The 18,564-nt window shown below is 44.3% G+C and overlaps 1 protein-coding gene across 1 annotated transcript in view; it reads right to left on the bottom strand.

Annotated features, from left to right (window-relative positions):
* Positions 1–646: 646 nt before the first annotated feature.
* The window catches only part of LOC309568688 (dickkopf-related protein 3-like), an 82,698-nt gene continuing 64,780 nt past the window's right edge, over positions 647–18,564 (bottom strand). The window contains exon 5 of the mRNA XM_082274428.1: positions 647–1,012. Within this exon, the coding sequence (XP_082130554.1) occupies positions 655–1,012 (358 nt within the window). The 3' untranslated portion in view covers positions 647–654. The remainder of the gene's footprint in view (positions 1,013–18,564) is intronic.

Here is an 18,564-nt window from a genome sequence, read left to right as displayed (position 1 = left end):
CGCCACAAAAAAGTGGAACATTTAGAAACTACCTGAATGTGGGGCACGAGTCGTGGCCAAAACCAAAAATGTTGCAGATGTTTAATGAATTTGGCACAATACATTAACAAGAGGGATTAGGGTCAGAAAAGTCGCACAGCAGCTTTACTGAATTCCCTCCATAGTGGCGGCTACCATGTGTGCTTAAAGGTTAAATGCCCAGATTACCTGCTCCATTAATGGTAATTCTCAGTCTGCTGATATTTAGATTGCTGTCCAAAGTGCTGTAAAATCTCTGTGCAGATTGTGGCTAAAAGTGTTTAATCGTCACATATTAATTCATGATGCCTTGTTCTCACAGTATGAAATTACACCTGATGGGTGACAGTTAACATTAGCCTAGAGTAGTGCTTTAACAACTGGGTTAGTGAAGAGGGATAATTAGTTCTTATGGTGGGATTTTGCCTCAGTTTTAAACTTTTGAAGGTTAGGATATTATTCCTATTATAATTTAACTAATGCTAGAAGTAAATAAATTAGAAAAACAAAATATGCTGAGCTACTGAAGGTAGAAGACATTATTGCAAATATACCCCTTATATATAGCTCAAAACAATGATCAAAATGCAACAAAATATATACCAAAGCTGTAACTATAAAACAAAATCTGTTACTCTAATAAAAACTTGCACCAAAGTATTGGCCCATTTCACTAGCAAGACGTTTGAGTTCTTGGAAATCAACAGGACTTGGGTCATCTGGTTTGTCACCATGGTCATAAAGTTGTAGATTTTCTTCCTCTAAATTATCATTCATGCCCACATTGAGCTGTTCAGTTTTTGCTTCCACCTCCTCAGCTGCCCTGGGAAAGTCAACAAATGCTAAAGGGTCATCTTGACCAGGCCATGGAACAAGATCTGACTCATAGTATGTTAACTCTTCTCGGCGGACCACTGGTTGGAAGAGAGAATCATCCCTGTAGTTTGTAAAATCCATTATGTCTTCAGGCTTCTCACAAGTAGAAATAAGGTTTCTAAAGATGAAAAAGACAATACTAGCATAAGAAGTAGAATACTATAAACAGAGACAGTTTTAAAAAGTGCATATGTTGGGGTGATGACTGCTTGATGCAACAAAGTCACAAGCAGAAAAAAATTTAAATTTTTATGATATTGTCCTACAGGGAAATATTTTAGAGGTAGTTAATCATGCTGGTTCAGCAGCCTTGCCCTAATAACGGTTACTTAAAGAGGTTGTAAACTCCCCATTTTCACTTCAGCTCATTATAATCTGCCTAAAGAAAGCAATCAATAGGTGCCTGTAGAAGATGTCTTACTTCTATAATCTTCCTGTAATCCTTCCTGTAATATGTGATGACGTCTTTGGCGCACGCCCAGTGTGTTTTTCAATCCACGGCACGATATGTGTGCCGTTTCATTAACAAAGGAAATGCCTGTCTCTCCCTGTATATCTCAAAACGGCACAGCTAAGTCTCACGATTAGCTGTGTGCCTTTCTCACAGGGGAGGGGGAGTGAACAAGTGAGAGAACCCAAGGGGAGGGGGAGTGAGTGAAAAAACGGCAGCTTTACAATACAGTGAGAGCCAGTATTAGACAGAGTTTGCATTACAATTAAAAAGGAATGCAAGGAATGCAGTAAGGGCGGAAATGACGGCCACAGGGGGAGCATAAACCAGGAGATGACATGGCGCGGCCGAGACCAGGAAGATGGAAAAAGTTTAACTTTGAAATAAAGGTATTTTTAGACGGTTATGATGTAAATATTTATTGTGTAATGTATTTATATTGCATGTCCTTTTAATACATTGTAAAAGTTAGATTTTTATAGCTGAGTTTACTTCCTCTTTAACAGGAACATGATATCAATTACACAGCAGTCTAATAGCAAAATTTAGCAAGTGACTATGCATCATTGTACTGACTATACATGTTCAGCTAAAGGACATCATCATAACTTATCAGTTACAAACCTCATATATAAAAAAAAAAAAAAAAAGCATAACCTACACCTTCCCACCCAACCCCTAGACCACTATACTATACATTTTAATACAAAAGTCACATTTGAGATGAATGGGGAATCCTACCTGCTGAGCCTTTGTATTCTGACAGCGGGGAGTCTTCCACACAGTCAGAATACAGTAATCAGTTTTTGCGGCTTATAACCAGAGGCACTGATTGAACAGAAAAAAAAACCAACAGGCTGGCTGTACACAAGTCAATTGATAGATCAACTTGTGTACAACCAGCCTCCCTATACATGGATGAAAATGTGTCCGTTCCCTGCTGAACCGGCTGAATTTCACTCCATGTATGGCCAGCTTAAAACACATGAATTACTTTTACTTTTGAAATGCATGTTGCCACTGCTGAGTAATCAGAAGTGGGTGGAATATCAGCAAGTTGTACACCTTGACTGTATCAAAGCCATGGAATCAGGGACCCATGCACTTGCTTGCCCTTTGGGTACTGTAAAGTTGCTATGCCTGTGATCTGTCATCTTTCCAACCACTACAATAAATACTGTAATCAGTAAAGCACTTCCATGTTATTCCACAAAAAATCAGTGTCAAGATTTCCACGGTTTACCCCTTTAGGTCAAATTTTACTCCTTTGTGTTTAAAGTGTAACTTCACCTTTAGTGCAGTTACACCTATACTTGTAAGTCCCCACCTTCTCTGCCAGCCTTGTACTCATTTATCCCCAATCCACTGCAATCTTGGCTGAGTGGCCTCCTCAATGCTGCACAGTCTCTTTTTAGATTGTTCTCTGTTGGGCCCTTACAGCTACAATCTCCATTCACATTCTTTGTAGAGTTCATAATGCTGGCTAAAGATTTCCCAGCACACTTACCAGCTAGCCTAAAAAATAATAAAATTTGCCCTAACAATTTACGTTAAAAACAGAGGTTTTAGTTGCACACTTTTGCAAATATATGCGGAAGCCGCACTGTCTCACAAAAAGTGTGGTCCTAAATCTAAAATTTGAGAGTCTCCAAAGTGGAGAATACTGTACATATGTCAAGGTCTTACCTTTCCCTCCTGTTGGCAGTCATCTTGGACATGTGCAGACTGCTGCCTCTTATAGACTCTGTATCATCACTTCCTGCTGCCTGGGCGTCACACATTGATGATGTCACACATCTGACTATATCTATCACCTGCAGGGTTACAATAATTGCCCTTGTGTTTGTGCTCCAAGGTGCATCTCTGCTAACAGTCTTTTGTTCTCTGTGTTCCTCCGTGCATGACCTGGCCTGGCTGACTACTCTCCTGGCTCTCGAATCGGCATTGGCTGATGACTCTCCTGGCTCTCGACCGGGCATCGGCTGACTACCTGGCTTTGGCAGACGACCCAGCTTCAGCAGACTTCCCACTTATGGATCTGACCCTGGCTTAGAGTACTACCCGCTCCTGGACTTGACCCCTGCTTGCCAGAGGTGTTACCAGAGGATTGACTGATTCAGTCCCCCTCCCGCAGCACTATGGGGGTGAACCAAGTTAGTTTTGTGGCTTCCTAAACCAAGTGGGCATTTATTTTGAGATGGTTCTTTAAGCGTTTCCCTCTGACAGGTCCAAGGTGGGCTTCCTAATCTTGTTTCTCTCGGACAAGGCCTTGGCGAATTCCTTATGGGAGAATGATAATCCCGCGATTCTCGATTGCCCTGGTTTTGTTGCCTCCTTTTGTAGGGTATTCAATCTGCCTGCTCGCTCTGCCTCTGCTGCTAAGCTTCTCCTGTCCATTCAACAGGGTATACGAACCATTGCTGAGTATGCCATCAAATTTCATACCCTGGCGAGCAGAGGTGGGCTGGAATAATGAAGCCCTGGTGGCTGCCTTCTCTCATGGTCTCTTCGATGCATTGAAGGACGAGATTGTGGCCAAGGATCTCTCTGACGAGCTTGAGGCTCTCATTTCCTTCCTGATTTTGATCGATACCAGGCTCAGGGAGAGACCATTGTTTAGGGAGTGTCTGCAGAGGCCTCCTACCAGATTTTCTCCTATGTTTTCTTTCCCACCCATTCCTCCCTCACCTCCCACGCCTACTGGGAATGGTGCCTCTGGCTGTGAACCCATGCAGCTGGGGTTTACTCGCATTTCCAAGGCTGAGCGGGCCTTTAGAAGGCGGGAGGGCCGGTGCTTGTATTGTGGCCTTGGTGGGCATTGATTGAAATCTTGTCCTACCCGTCCGGGAAACGCTCGCACCTAAGGTCCTGTCGGGGGCAGATTTTAGGTGGAATTTCCTCGTCCCCGGTTTCCCATAAAGATAAACCGCTAATCACAGTTGTCCTCTCCTTGGCAGTGGGCTTGTGTTTACTCAGGCGTTGGTTGACTCCAGTGCTGGCGGTTACTTTATTGACAGTATGTTTGCTGCTGCTAATTCCATACCCTTGCAGCCTAGTTTTTCTCCACTAGTTATCGAGGCGATTGATGGCAGACCCCTGCAACTGACACAGGTTACCCACGAGACTGTTGCGGTTGATATGGTGATAGGGGCTGTTCACAGGGAGTTGACCTGTTTCCAGGTTATATCGTCCCCACACTACCCCGTCGTTTTGGGTTACCCCTGGCTTCAGAGACACAATCCGATCTTTAAATGGCAGTTGGTCGAGATCCTCTCTTGGTCTCCACAGTTCCATGGGCCTGTTAAGGTACTTCATACCTCCTTTGATTCAGTGTTGCCTACTAAATATTGTGAGTATAAGGATGTGTTTGAAAAAGGTGCGTGCTGGTACTCTTCCTCCCCATCGTTTGTATGATTGTGCCATAGACTTGCAACCTGGTGCCATTCCCCCTCATGGCAGGGTTTATCTTCTCTCAGTTGCGCAGAATATGGCCATAGAGGAGTACGTTGCGGATGCGCTTTTCTGTGGGCACATTCGCAAGTCCACTTCTCCAGCGGGTGCCGGTTTCTTCTTCATAAAGAAAAAGGGGGGTGAGTTTAGACCTTGCATTGATTATAGGGGCCTCAATCACATCACGGTCAAAAACGCATAGCTAATTCCATTGATTACTGAATTGTTTGACCACTTCAAGGGAGCAACAGTCTTTACCAAGCTTGACTTAAGGGCCACTTATAACCTTGTAAGGATCAAGGAGGGCGACGAGTGGGAGACCGCCTTTAATACCAGAACTGGTCAATAGGAATCTCTTGTGATGCCTTTTGTCTTGTGCAATGTGCCTGCTGTCTTCCAGGAGTTCATCAATGATGTATTTTGTGATATGTTGCAGCAATGCGTGTTGGTCAATTTGGACGACATCTTGATTTACCATTGAATCACACTACCTGGATGTCAGACGGGTGCTGCAACGGTTATGTGAGAATGGGCTTTTCTGTAAGCTTGAGAAATGTGAATTCCACCTGTCTCAGGTTGCCTTCTTGGGCTACATTATTGCAGCTGAGGGGTTCTCCATGGACCCTCAGAAGGTTTCAGCTGTTCTACAGTGGCCTCACCACAGTGGTCTCTGTTCCATTCAGTGTTTCCTTGGGTTTGCCAACTATTATCGAAAATTTATCAGGAACTTTTCTTCTTTGAACAAACCTATTTTAGATCTGACCAAGAAGGGCAGCGGTTCCCACAATTGGACGCCTGCTGCCATCCAAGCTTTCGAGGCCCTCAAGTCTGCTATCACTTCGGCTTCCATTCTGTCGCATCCCAATACTGGTTTGCCCTTTGTCCCGGAGGTTGATGCAACTGAGCGGGAGAAGGCACCCTCCTGTCTCAGCGTCGGACACCTGATGGACCCTTACTTCCTTGTGGGTTCTACTCCAAGAAGCTGTCTCCAGCTAAATGCAATCACGAGATGGGAGACAGATAGATCTTGGCCATTATCCTGGCTCTCAAAGAATGGAGACACTTGCTCAAAGGTTCTGTGGTTCTGGTTCTCATTCTCACTGATCATAAGAATCGGACATATCTCTCGGAGACCAAGAGGCTCACACCCCATCAGGCCAGATGTCTCATTTTAACTATGTGGTCTCCTTTTTGCCCGGCTCCAAGAATGTTAAAGCTGATGCCTTGTCTCGCCAGTTTTCTGAATTGTCCAGGGAGGACTCTGTGCGGATACCAGTCATACCTTCAGGTCATATCCTGGCTGCCATCGATACCAACTTAACCTCTCCTCTTGGGGAACAGATCTTGGCTGCCCAAACTAAAGCTCCCACAGAGAGACCTGATGGCAAATGTTTTGTACCTGAGGGGTTGCGCATCAGACTGTTGCGCACATACCACAATTCCAAGACTGCCGGTCATCCTGGTAAGAACCAGATGTCCTGGGCTATTTCTTGTCAGTTCTGGTGGCCATCTCTCCGCACTGATGTTGCTGTTTATCTGGCTGCTTCTGCGGTCTGTGCCCAGAACGAATCTCGGCACCTTCCCTTGGGCCTACTGCATCCCATTTCCAATGGGGAGTGTCCCTGGTCTCACCTGGCCATGGATTTTATTGTGGAACTTCCCGCATCTCGAGGTTACATGTTTACCCTCATGGTTGTTGACCGATTCTCGAAAATGTGCAACTGTGTTCTGTTTAAGTGGCTACCTACTGCCCAGGAGCTTGGATAGGTTGCCTAAGGAGATTGTCTCAGACCATGGGAGCCAGTTTGTCTTCAGGTTCTGCCGCGTCTTTTGCTCCCAGTTGGGTATTCAGCTCTCCTTCTCGGCCTACCATCCGCAGTCCAATGGTTTCCAACCAAGCTCTGGAGCAATTTCTCCACTGCTATATATCTGACCATCATGACAATTGGGTTGATCTACTACCCTGGGCAGAGTTTGCCAGGAACTCTGCCATCAACTTGTCTTGCATTATGTCATTGTTCATGGCCAATTATGGGTTCCAACCCGCTGTGTTGCCCGAGTCGTTCTTGGCACAGGACATCCCAGCTGTGGAGAATCATCTTTGTGCTCTCCGTTCCTCTTGGGTGCAGATTCAAGAGTTTTTATGGGTCTCTGCACAGTGTCAGAAGCTCCAGGCTGACCGGAGACGTTTATCTGCTCCTTCATACCAGGTCAGGGAGAGGGTGTGGTTGTTGACCTGTAATCTCAACCTCAGGATGCCTACTCCAAAGCTGCCACTCCATTTTGTTGGGCTTTTTTGCATCCTCTGTAAGGTGAACCCAGTAGCCTATGCCTCGTATCTTCCCCCTGGCATGCGTATCTCCAATATCTTTTACGTGTCACTTTTGAAGCCACTGGTTTGCAATCGCTATACAGTACTTCTTCAATTCCCCATCCTCGTCCCATTCCTGTGGGCAATCATGGGGAGTATGAGGCTAGCACCATCTTGGATTCTCATCTGTTCTGAGGTCAGGTTCGATACCTGGTGCAGTGGAAGGGTTATGGTCCTGAGGAGCGCTGGGTTCCCTCTGCTGATGTTCATGCTCCCGCCCTTCTTCGTGCTCTTCATGCTCGCTTTCCTCAGAAAACGTTTTTTTGCTCTGCGGGGGAGGGGCCGTTGGGGGGGGGGGTAGTGTACATGTGCAGACTGCTGCCTCTTATAGACTCTGATTGCATCATCCCTTCCTGCTGCCTGGGTGTCACACATTGATGATGTCACACACCTGACTATATCACCTGCAGGGTTGCAATCATTGCCCTTGTTTCCGTGTCCCAGTGTTTGTCCCCCAAAGTGCATCTCTGCTAACAGTCTTTTGTTCTCTGTGTTCCTCTGTGCATGACCTGGCTTGGCTAACCACTCTCCTGTCTCTCGACCCAGCATCGGCTGACCACTCTCCTGGCTCTCGACCCGGCATCGGCTGACGACCCGGCTCTGGCAGACGACCTGGCTTTGGCAGACTACCCAGTTCTGGATCCGACCCCGGCTTGGAGTACTACCCGCTCCTAGACTTGACCCCAGCTTGTTCCTGCTCTTATTTCCTCACTGTTGCTGTGCGATTATTATTATTATTATTGTTTGTCAAACTGCTTAATTTTACCTGCATTCCCATGTGGTCTGGTTTCCTGGCACCCTGACAACATAGCAGTTGATCAATTAAAGCAGGTATGTGTGGATGGAATCAATTCCGTCTTAACCTGTGCCGACTGCCCCACGTACACTAATTGCGGGGCAGCGGCAGCTCTGCGCAAAATCACTAACCTGTACCTGATCAGCGCTTGCAGGCAGGGGACACGTGCCCGCCAGCCCGGTGTTGCTCTGATTTGGTTCAGAACCGATCAATCTGTAGGTTCAGGCCAAGGATTTATGGCCTGGACCTGCTGATCGGTTTTGACAAATCACAAAACCTCCTGTGTCTGTGTTTACAATGCACAAAGACAGGAAATTATGTCATTTTCTCTCCTGGAGTCCTTTTCGGATCAAGCGTGAGAAGCGATAACAGCTAGAGTGAGCACAAGCACTACAGTGACACAAGATCACATGGTTGGGCACATTTAACCTCTTGATCAACTCCCCCAGGTAACCCTATTACTCCCTATCACATGGTCATTAGGTACAGTGTACAGATTTTTTACCGATCACATATTCCCTAATTAAGTTTTAACCCCTTGATCACCCCCAGTTAACCCTTTCACTGCTCTGTCACAGTATCATTAGTACAGTGTACAGATCCCCAATAGTAGAGTGTTCCCAAAAATTCAGCGTTAGCAGGATCAGCCCGACACCTCCCAGCACCTAGTTTTAGCCCCTCTGCACCCCCCCCCCCCCCAATGAGTGCAGAATCAGTAGATCCCTGTCACTTCTGATACACAGTCCACAAAACTACAGCGTTAGCAGAGTCAGGCCTGATCTCTGCTAGCACTAGCAGGTAAATTTTTTTTGTGGTGGTCAAGGACTGTTTTTTTCAAACAGTCCTTGACTGCCAGGTGTTTTTTTTTTTTTTTCATATATTTTATTTATTCAAAGATGGATGAACCAGTACAAGTAAACATGAGCTATAAAAGAGAAACAAAAGGTAATAATAACAGTAATAAACAAAGATATGCCCAAATCAAATACAAATAGCATGTATCACAGCATGGCTTTCATATCTATGCAGGATAACAGTTCCAGGTTGAAGTACAGGCCTCTAAGGCATAGAGAGCCAAAGTAATGTTAGTTGCTGCTGGAGCATCAGCATCCGTTTCATCCCTCTTCCTATTTTCAAGAGTGTGCAGACATTCAGAGATAAGAATAGAAAGCTAGAGGAACATGGAGTAAACAAGAGATAGAAGGAAAAAATAGGGGACAGAGAGAAAATAAGGTAGGAGACAGAGAGAAAATAAGGTAGGAGACAGGGGAGTGGAGATGTACATGTGCACAAAGTGATCAAACACCCAATTTTCCTCGTACATAATCAAATATTAGACACTAGACATTTCAGGGCATAGCAGGTTTTGTCCCCTGTCAGAGAAAAGAAAAAGATTCCATAAACTCCAAGTCTTATCATATTTTTCCCTATTATGTTGTGCCGTCAGGACAAGGTCTTAAATTTTGTTAATTTCTTCAATTTTACAAATACAGTCGCTAATGGTAGGGGGGGATTGCCTTTTCCAGTACATTGGTATACAAGATTTGGCCGCATTCACAATAAGGTATAACACCGATTTTCTGTATTTTTTCAATGGGATATTGGATACATGCACCAAGAAAAAAGCCGGATTATTGGGAAACACAAAGTGGGTGAACTCTTGAGCTAGGTCCCGGACTGCTCTCCAAAAGAAAGACAGCTTCGAGCAAGACCAAAAAACGTGCAGTAACGTTCCCGACTCCCTCTGGCATCTCCAGCAACGATCTGTGTTATTCCGATAGAATTTGTGCAGTAAATAAGGGACGTAATACCATCTTGTAAGAATCTTATAATTAGTCTCATGAATTTTCGCACAAGAGGGTGTTTTCAGTAAAAGCGTATATATGCATTGTTCCTCCTTCTGTGTGAATGTGCGATTCAGATCCATCTCCCACTTCCCTAGACAGGGTAAGCGACTACCCTCCGACGGGAGCATCAGTAAGTCATACACCTTGGATAGAGGTCGTGACAGAGTGCCCTCATTCGAGCAGTACTCTTCAAAGTGTGTGAGATCTCTACTGAAAGTTCTCGGATTCGGCAATGAGTGTAGATAATGGTGTAATTGAATGGCTTTCCAAAAAGTGAGTCCAACAGGACCCAGCACATCAGTCAATTGCTCTAGCGTGGGCCAACGAGTTTCAAGCACGAGGTGGGAGGCTTGAAAGCACCCCCTATCCCTCAGATTCCGAAACGACTGGTCTTCCAGACCAGGAGAGAAGGCAGGATTACCTATGATCGAGAACAAAGGGAAATTGTTTGTGGATAGTGGCAGTTGCATCAATAAAGAGGATGCTATAGGTATTGTGGTTACAATAGTAGGGTGTTTTTTAAGGTCCCGTGAAAGAGATCCGTAGCACCAGGGTGCCCCGCACAGCTACATATCAGACTGCATTTGTTCAATACGCGCCCACGATTTGTTGCGAGAATGTCGTCTCCAATCTATTAATCTGCCCAGGTGAGACGCTTGGTAGTATTTTAAGGAGTCAGGCAGGGCCAGGCCTCCATAGATTTTGGGAAGAGAGAGTTGAGAGCGAGGGCCATGTGGTTTAATTTTCGCCCAAACGAAGCTGGTAAGTTGGCCGTATATTTAAAATTCACGCAAGATATTTGGTACTGATATTAGTGGATTGGTGAGGGAAAAAAGCAGGTCATCAGCATATGCCGATACCTTGCAATGAGTATCTCCCACGCGAAACCCCGAAATGTCCGGATGGAGGCAAACTCTGCACAGGAAGGGTTCTAAGGAGAGCGAGAACAACAGGGGAGACAGGGGACATCCCTACCTTGTCCCATTAGTGATCGGGAAAGGATTAGACAGGAGCCCGTTAGATTTCACTTGTGCGGTGGGCTTGGAATATACAGTGGGTACGGAAAGTATTCAGACCCCCTTACATTTTTCACTCTTTGTTATATTGCAGCCATTTGCTAAAATCATTTAAGTTCATTCTTCTTCCTCATGAATGTACACATAGCACCCCATACTGACAGAAAAACACAGAATTGTTGACATTGTTGCAGATTTATTAAAAAAGAAAAACTGAAATATCACATGGTCCTAAGTATTCAGACCCTTTGCTGTGACACTCATATATTTAACTCAGGTGCTTTCCATTTCTTCTGATCATCCTTGAGATGGTTCTACACCTTCATTTGAGTCCAGCTGTGTTTGATTATACTAATTGGACTTGATTAGGAAAGCCACACACCTGTCTATATAAGACCTTCCAGATCACAATGCATGTCAGAGCAAATGAGAATCATGAGGTCAAAGGAACTGCCTGAAGAGCTCAGAGACAGAATTGTGGCAAGGCACAGATCTGGCCAAGGTTACAAAAAGATTTCTGCTGCACTTAAGGTTCCTAAGAGCACAGTGGCCTCCATAATCCTCAAATGGAAGACGTTTGGGATGACCAGAACCCTTCCTAGAGCTGGCCGTCTGGCCAAACTGAGCTATCGGGGGAGAAGAGCCTTGGTGAGAGAGGTAAAGAGGAACCCAACGATCACTGTGGCTGAGCTCCAGAGATGCAGTCAGGAGATGGGAGAAAGTTGTAGAAAGTCAACCATCACTGCAGCCCTCCACCAGTCAGGGCTTTATGGCAGAGTGGCCCGACGGAAGCCTCTCCTCAGTGTAAGACACGTGAAAGCCCGCATGGAGTTTGCTAAAAAACACCTGAAGGACTCCAAGATGGTGAGAAATAAGATTCTCTGGTCTGATGAGACCAAAATAGAACTTTTTGGCCTTAATTCTAAGCGGTATATGTGGAGAAAACCAGGCACTGCTCATCACCTGTCCAATACAGTCCCAACAGTGAAGCATGGTGGTGGCAGCATCATGCTGTGGGGTGTTTTTCAGCTGCAGGGACAGGACGACAGGTTGCAATCGAGGGAAAGATGAATGCGGCCAAGTACAGGGATATCCTGGACAAAAACCTTCTCCAGAGTGCTCTGGACCTCAGACTGGGCCGAAGGTTTACCTTCCAACATGACAATGACCCTAAGCACACAGCTAAAATAACGAAGGAGTGGCTTCACAACAACTCCGTGACTGTTCTTGAATGGCCCAGCCAGAGCCCTGACTTAAACCCAATTGAGCATCTCTGGAGAGACCTAAAAATGGCTGTCCACCAACGTTTACCATCCAACCTGACAGAACTGGAGAGGATCTGCAAGGAGGAATGGCAGAGGATCCCCAAATCCAGGTGTGAAAGACTTGTTGCATCTTTCCCAAAAAGACTCCTGGCTGTATTAGATCAAAAGGGGGCTTCTACTAAATACTGAGCAAAGGGTCTGAATACTTAGGACCATGTGATATTTCAGTTTTTCTTTTTTAATAAATCTGCAACAATGTCAACAATTCTGTGTTTTTCTGTCAGTATGGGGTGCTATGTGTACATTCATGAGGAAGAAGAATGAACTTACATGATTTTAGCAAATGGCTGCAATATAACAAAGAGTAAAAAATTTAAGGGGGTCTGAATACTTTCCATACCCACTGTATCTGAGAAATCCAGTTGATCATATTTTTCCCAAGGCCTACATGGTGTAATACGAAAAACATAAATCGCCAATCAACTAGGTCAAACGCCTTCTCAGCGTCAGTACTTAGAAAGATACTAGGCGTATTAGACGTATTTGCAACGTGGACCAAGTTCAGGACTTTGGTCGTGTTGTCTCTGGCCTCCCTTGATGGTATAAACCCCACTTGATCTAAGTGGACAAGATGGTGGAGATGTGGAGCGAGACGCATGGCTAGAACCTTAGTAAATATTTTAAGGTCAGTATTCAGGAGCGATATAGGTCGATAGCTACCACATGTAGCCTGATCTCTGCCGTCTTTATGAACAAGAGAGATATGCCCTTTAGGGTATCCCAAGGAAAGGTGGTGTCTGAACCTAACCCATTAAACAGTCTGACCATATGGGGGCCAAGCGTGGATAAGAAAACCCTATAATATTCTACAGTAAAGCCATCAGGGCCTGGCGGCTTACCCAGCTTGAAGGAGCCAATGGCCACGCACAATTCTTCCATAGAGATGGGGGCCTCTAACTCTGTCAGTACCTCAGTCGGAAGTTTGGGGAGCTGAGAGGATGTAATATAGTCCTCCATATGAGACTGGGGTACCTGATGGTCAGGCAGCTTGTACAAGGAGGCATAAAATACCCTCCAAATTCCCACACTATATGTAAGGGAAGAGTTATCTTCTGTCCAGTTAGAGACCAGATGGGGAATATAACTCGCCTGCCTCTGTTCCCGCACTGCCCACGCTAAATGTTTCCCACACTTGTTCCCCGAAATGTAGAATGATTTACGACATTTCTGTAAGTCCGCTTTGACTTTAAAATACAGGAGGTCGGTAACTTGTTTGTGAAGCAATAACAATTCTTTCTTCACCACCGGCTGCGGGCGTCGTTTATGGAGAGTTTCTTTCAAAAACTTTTTATTGGGTTTTTGATAAACGCAAACATGTAAGTAACATATGTCACACTTTGGCTAAACAAATCATAAAGAAATTTGAACATATAACATAGCCAAATACAATAACGCATATATAATACAAAATTATCAAAAGGTTGTATCATGTGTGGTTTTGAGGTTTGTATTATAGACCTAGCATAGTCAAAAGGTAAGTTACGTCGGGTTATTCCACGGTCAGGGGGGCCTAACCCGTGCTCCGGACACCCCCCAGGGGATCATGCTGTGTTCGGACCATGGAAGCACCTCCTCACGGGAAAATAGTTTTTTTTCTTTATCATTTAAAAGGGTGGTTAAGGGGGGGGGAAATCCTCTCTTTTTGTTGGATAACTGTTGGTGATGATGAGCGTAAAATTGGGAAGGCTCACTGAACCTTAAACCTGTTAAAAGTCATTATATAAGTGTATCAGGTTTTGATGGGGAGAAGGTATGGGAGGGGGGTAGGAGGGTAAGGAATGGCAGCGGGAAGAAAAAGGGGGGGTAGTAAAATGAAATGTGGAACTTAATATAATATGGTGGAAAGCTTATTGGGAAAGTTGTGGCAGAGTATAAATCGGGTCTGAGGGGTGTAGTTTCGGGATTTTTCAAGTAGTAGAGGCAGTTGTGTAGTTCTGGAAAACATTAGAAGTGGTGAAATCAAGCCATGGTGCCCATTGTTTGTAGTATTTTTGAGGGGTTTCCCTAGCTTGGTGAATTAGTTCTTCCATCTCTGCTACTTTGTTTATGCGAGAAAACCATTCTTTAAAGGAGGGTGGGGTTGTTGTCTTCCAGTGACAGGGGATGCACATCTTGGCTGCATTAATAAGATGGAGAGTGAGTGATTTTCTTTAGGCAGATTGAGGAAGTGTGGTGTGGTGAAGAAGGTACTGTGCAGGGGAATATTCAATTGTGTATGTAGTGATTTTCGGGATTATTTCATGTACTATTTTCCAAAAAGGTTGTATGAGCTGGCATTCCCGCCATATGTGTAATAATGTGCCTTTCTCCCTGCTACATCTCCAACATAGGGGAGAGTTGACAGCATTAATTTTGTGCAATTTATCAGGTGTCAGATACCATTTTGTGAATATTTTCTTACCATTTTCCTGTACTGATACGTTAAGGGAGCCTTTGTGTATATGCGTAAAAATGTTTTTCCAATCTGAATAGGAGAGGTGTATTGATAGTTCTTCTTCCCATCTTTTGCAAGTTTTATCTGGGCTGGTATCATTTTGTGGTGACAGGAGTGTGTGAATACTTGAAATCAGATGACGTTGGGGTTCCGTCTGTAGGCATAATAGTTTGAAGAAGGACAGAGGTTTGGACGACGACGCAATTCTTTTGGGAGCAAGTAGGAATTGTCTGATTTGGAGATAGTTGAAAAAGGTTATACTGTGTCTAGGAAAACGGGTTTTCATGGATTCAAAAGAACAAAGGATACCATTGTGGAAGAGATGTTCAGCCCTCTGAGGATTCTCTGAATCAATGATATGGCTGTCATGGAGTTTAAGACCTCGTGGGAAGTTGGGGTTATTGGAGAGGGGGGTTGGGGGTCCAGGGGCTGACGCCAGATCAAATTTCTTACACATCATCCTAAAAACCAACAACGTTGCATTGATCAAGGGGTGTTTTGTATGTGGTTTGTGAATTAGAAGCGGGTCAATCCAAGGAAGTTGTTTCGTAGGGATATTTACCATTGAACTCTCAAGAGTGACCCAATCTTTGGAAGATGCATGGACATGCCAATCCACTACTCTAGTAAGATGGCAGGACCAGTAATACTTGAGCAGGTCTGGAAGTCCCACACCTCCCTGAAGTTTTGGAGATGTGAGTCGACTCCAGTTTAACCTAGGACGTTTGGAGGACCAAACGAAATCTGAACAGATCCGTTTGTATTCTAGAAAAAAAGAAGAGGGGAGTTTGGTAGGTATTGGATGTAGAAGATATAGCAGTCTTGGTAGGATGTTCATTTTAACAAGTGCGATTTTCCCAAACCATGAAAAGGGGCAGTTCTTCCATTCCAGAAGATCGCGTTTAATGGAGCGAAGTAATTTTGCATGGTTTAAGGAATACAAGTCCTTAAGAGAGGTGGGAATATGAATGCCTAAGTAGGTAATTGAGTGTGGGTCCCATAAGAATGGAAAGTTTGCTTGACACAAACGGAGGGTGTTTGTTGGGAGGGATATATTTAAAGCATTAGATTTGGCATAGTTAATTTTAAGATTTGAGATTGTTTGAAAGGTTGTGAGTTCTCGGAGCAAGTTAGGGATTGTGGTAAGGGGTTCGGTGAGGAAGAGGAGAATATCGTCCGCATATGCCGCTACTTTATATTGTTTGTCTGCAATAGTAACTCCCTTGATGTCGGGGTGCGCACGAAGTCGACGTAGAAAGGGTTCTAATGTAATGATGAAAATGAGCGGAGAGAGGGGGCATCCCTGTCTTGTGCCGTTCGACACGGAGAAGGCGTCCGACAGGTGATTATTTACCCTAACACGGGCTTTAGGTTCGGCATATAGGGCCATGATAAATTGGAGCATTTGATCGCCAATACCGATCGCTTTTAGTGCTTCGGACTTATAGTCCCATGCCACTCTGTCGAACGCCTTCTCCGCGTCAAGGGACAAGAAGAATCCCTGTGTGTTTGAATTGTTAAGCCAATGATGTATGTTTAACGCTTTAAGGGTATTGTCCCTAGCCTCTCTTCCTGGAACAAATCCTACTTGGTCAAGTGAAATGATATCTGGGATAAAGGGGAGCAACCGATTTGCCAGTATCTTAGCGCACCATTTAACATCTAAATTTAGGAGGGAGATGGGTCTATAGTTTGTCACTAGGGTGTCATCTTTACCGGGTTTGGGAATAACTGTGATGTGCGCTTCAAGTAAATCTGGGCATGTCTTGGTTGCGGCTATTTTGGAATTAAAGGTTTGGAGAAAGTGTGGGGTCAGTGTGTCGGCAAAAAGCTTATAGTATGACGCAGTTAGACCGTCGGGACCAGGGCTTTTACCGGGTTAAATTTGTTTGAGCGCTATAGTAGCTTCCTCAGCTGATAAGGGTTGGTTTAGTGTTTTGATTGTTTCAGTAGAGAGGGGACCTGGGGCATATTTGGTTAAAAAGGCTTTGATTTTATCGATTCTAAGGTTGTCTGTATTGTTAATACTAGGGTCTAGATTATATAATTCAGAATAGTATTTAAAAAATTGTTTGGCAATACCTTCGTTAGAAGATATTCTATTGCCGGCGGGATCTACAATCGTGTGGATGGTTCTTGTTGCTTTCTTGGCTTGAATGGCCCTGGCTAGGAGTTTGCCCGATTTATTGCCAAATTCGTAGTAAAGTTTATGTTGTAATGAGAATTTGCGTTTAACTATTTTACCCATAATTTCTAAGAGCTCGGTTCTTACCTGTGTTAGTTCTGAGAGGGATTGAGTAGCTATTGATTGTTTGTGAACATTTTCAAGTTTGCAAATTTTTTGTGTAAGTTGCATAATGTGCGCTTGTTGCATTTTTTTCCTTTTAGATGCCAAGGAGATTATTTCCCCTCTAATCACACATTTGTGTGCAGCCAATATAGTGGCTGGGTGGAGATCAGGGTTGGAGTTCTCGGCAAAATAGTGTGTTACAGTATTTTTGATAGACTTTACATATTCAGGGTTAGAAAGCAAAGAGTTGTCTAGGCGCCAGATATTAGAGTTTGATCGTTGAGAGGGGAGCGTCAGGGAAAGGTAAATGGGATGATGATCTGAGGTAATCATTGGTTCAATATCCGTTTTAATCAGGGATTGGACAAAATTTTGTGAGATAAAAAAGTAATCAATTCTTGTGTAGCTATTGTGGGGATTGGAGAAAAAAGTAAAATCTTTAGTATTCGGGTTCATAGTGCGCCATGTATCATGTAGTGTCAATTTGTGTAGTTCTGTTTTAATCGCTTTGAGAGTTTTGTACGATAAAGCAGAAGAACCCGAAGAGGTGTCAAGAAGAGGATTAAGAGCTACGTTAAAGTCCCCGCCCACAATCATGAGTTCCGATTGGAGATTAGTCAATCGTCCTAAAACGTCTTGGAAAAAAGATACGTGGTCTGAGTTGGGGGCGTAGATGTTAACCAGCGTAATAGGTAATGTAAAAATGGTACCTTTGAGAAGAATAAATCGGCCTTGGGGGTCGGTAATGGAATCAAGAATCTTTAAAGGGCAATGTTTGGAAATTAGGATTGAAACTCCTTTTGATTTAGATTCGGAGTTTGGTGCATGGAAGACCGACGTATATTGTTTGTTATACAGTTTAGGGATATTATCCGAGCGAAAGTGCGTTTCCTGTACAAATATAACATCTGCTTTGGATGAACGAATGGATAGGAAAAATTTTGTGCGTTTTTCCGGTGTGTTCAAGCCATTGGCGTTAATGGAGTATAATGATAATACTCTGGGAGGGGGATCTGGAGGTGGGGGAGAAATTAGGTGCGAAGCCATCTTCGATATGTTAAGGGATATAGGTGTGTGCGTTGGAGAGAGGTTCAAGTTGTTGGGAGAGTGGGGAAAAAGGATAGGGAGGTTGAATGCTGATTAATGGGGGGGGCTGAGCCTGATACTACGTGATTTGCGGGAGAGAGGTGAGAGGGGAAGATGGGTAAGGAGGTAAGGGATCAAGGTCTGGGACCAGGAGGACCTGCCTACCTGTCTGTCCTTATGGACCTTTGGGTAAAAACACTGAGTGAAATGTAATCAGGAGTCTGTTAGTATGAGTACTGAAAAAGAGATTTCTCTGTTTGGGGGTTGGAGTTGTCCTCGTCAGGGGATACCTGCGGTGACCGAATAAACAGGGGCCGCCGCCACGAATGTTCAATATCATTAGTTTTTAACCTCGGGAGTATGGTGAAAAAACGAAGTGGTGTGGTCAAGGAGTTTAGATTACCCGTAATGGGGTAAGTGTGAAATAAAGTCATTACGTGATCGGGTTTTGAGGGGAGGTGGAAATTAAGACTAAGATCAAGAGGATTTATTAGCGTTGTCGTAGGAGTCTCGGGGATCACCGTACCTTTCGGTGTATTGTATACAATGAGAAATAGCGATGGAATAAATCATATGATTAACATTAACCGGAAACAGGGTTAAA

Source organism: Pelophylax lessonae (genome assembly GCF_965119305.1).
Source record: "Pelophylax lessonae genome assembly, chromosome: 12".
Taxonomy (NCBI): Eukaryota; Metazoa; Chordata; class Amphibia; order Anura; family Ranidae; genus Pelophylax; species Pelophylax lessonae.
The sequence above is the reverse complement of the archived record's forward strand: the minus strand, read 5'-3'. Positions and strand labels throughout refer to the sequence as shown.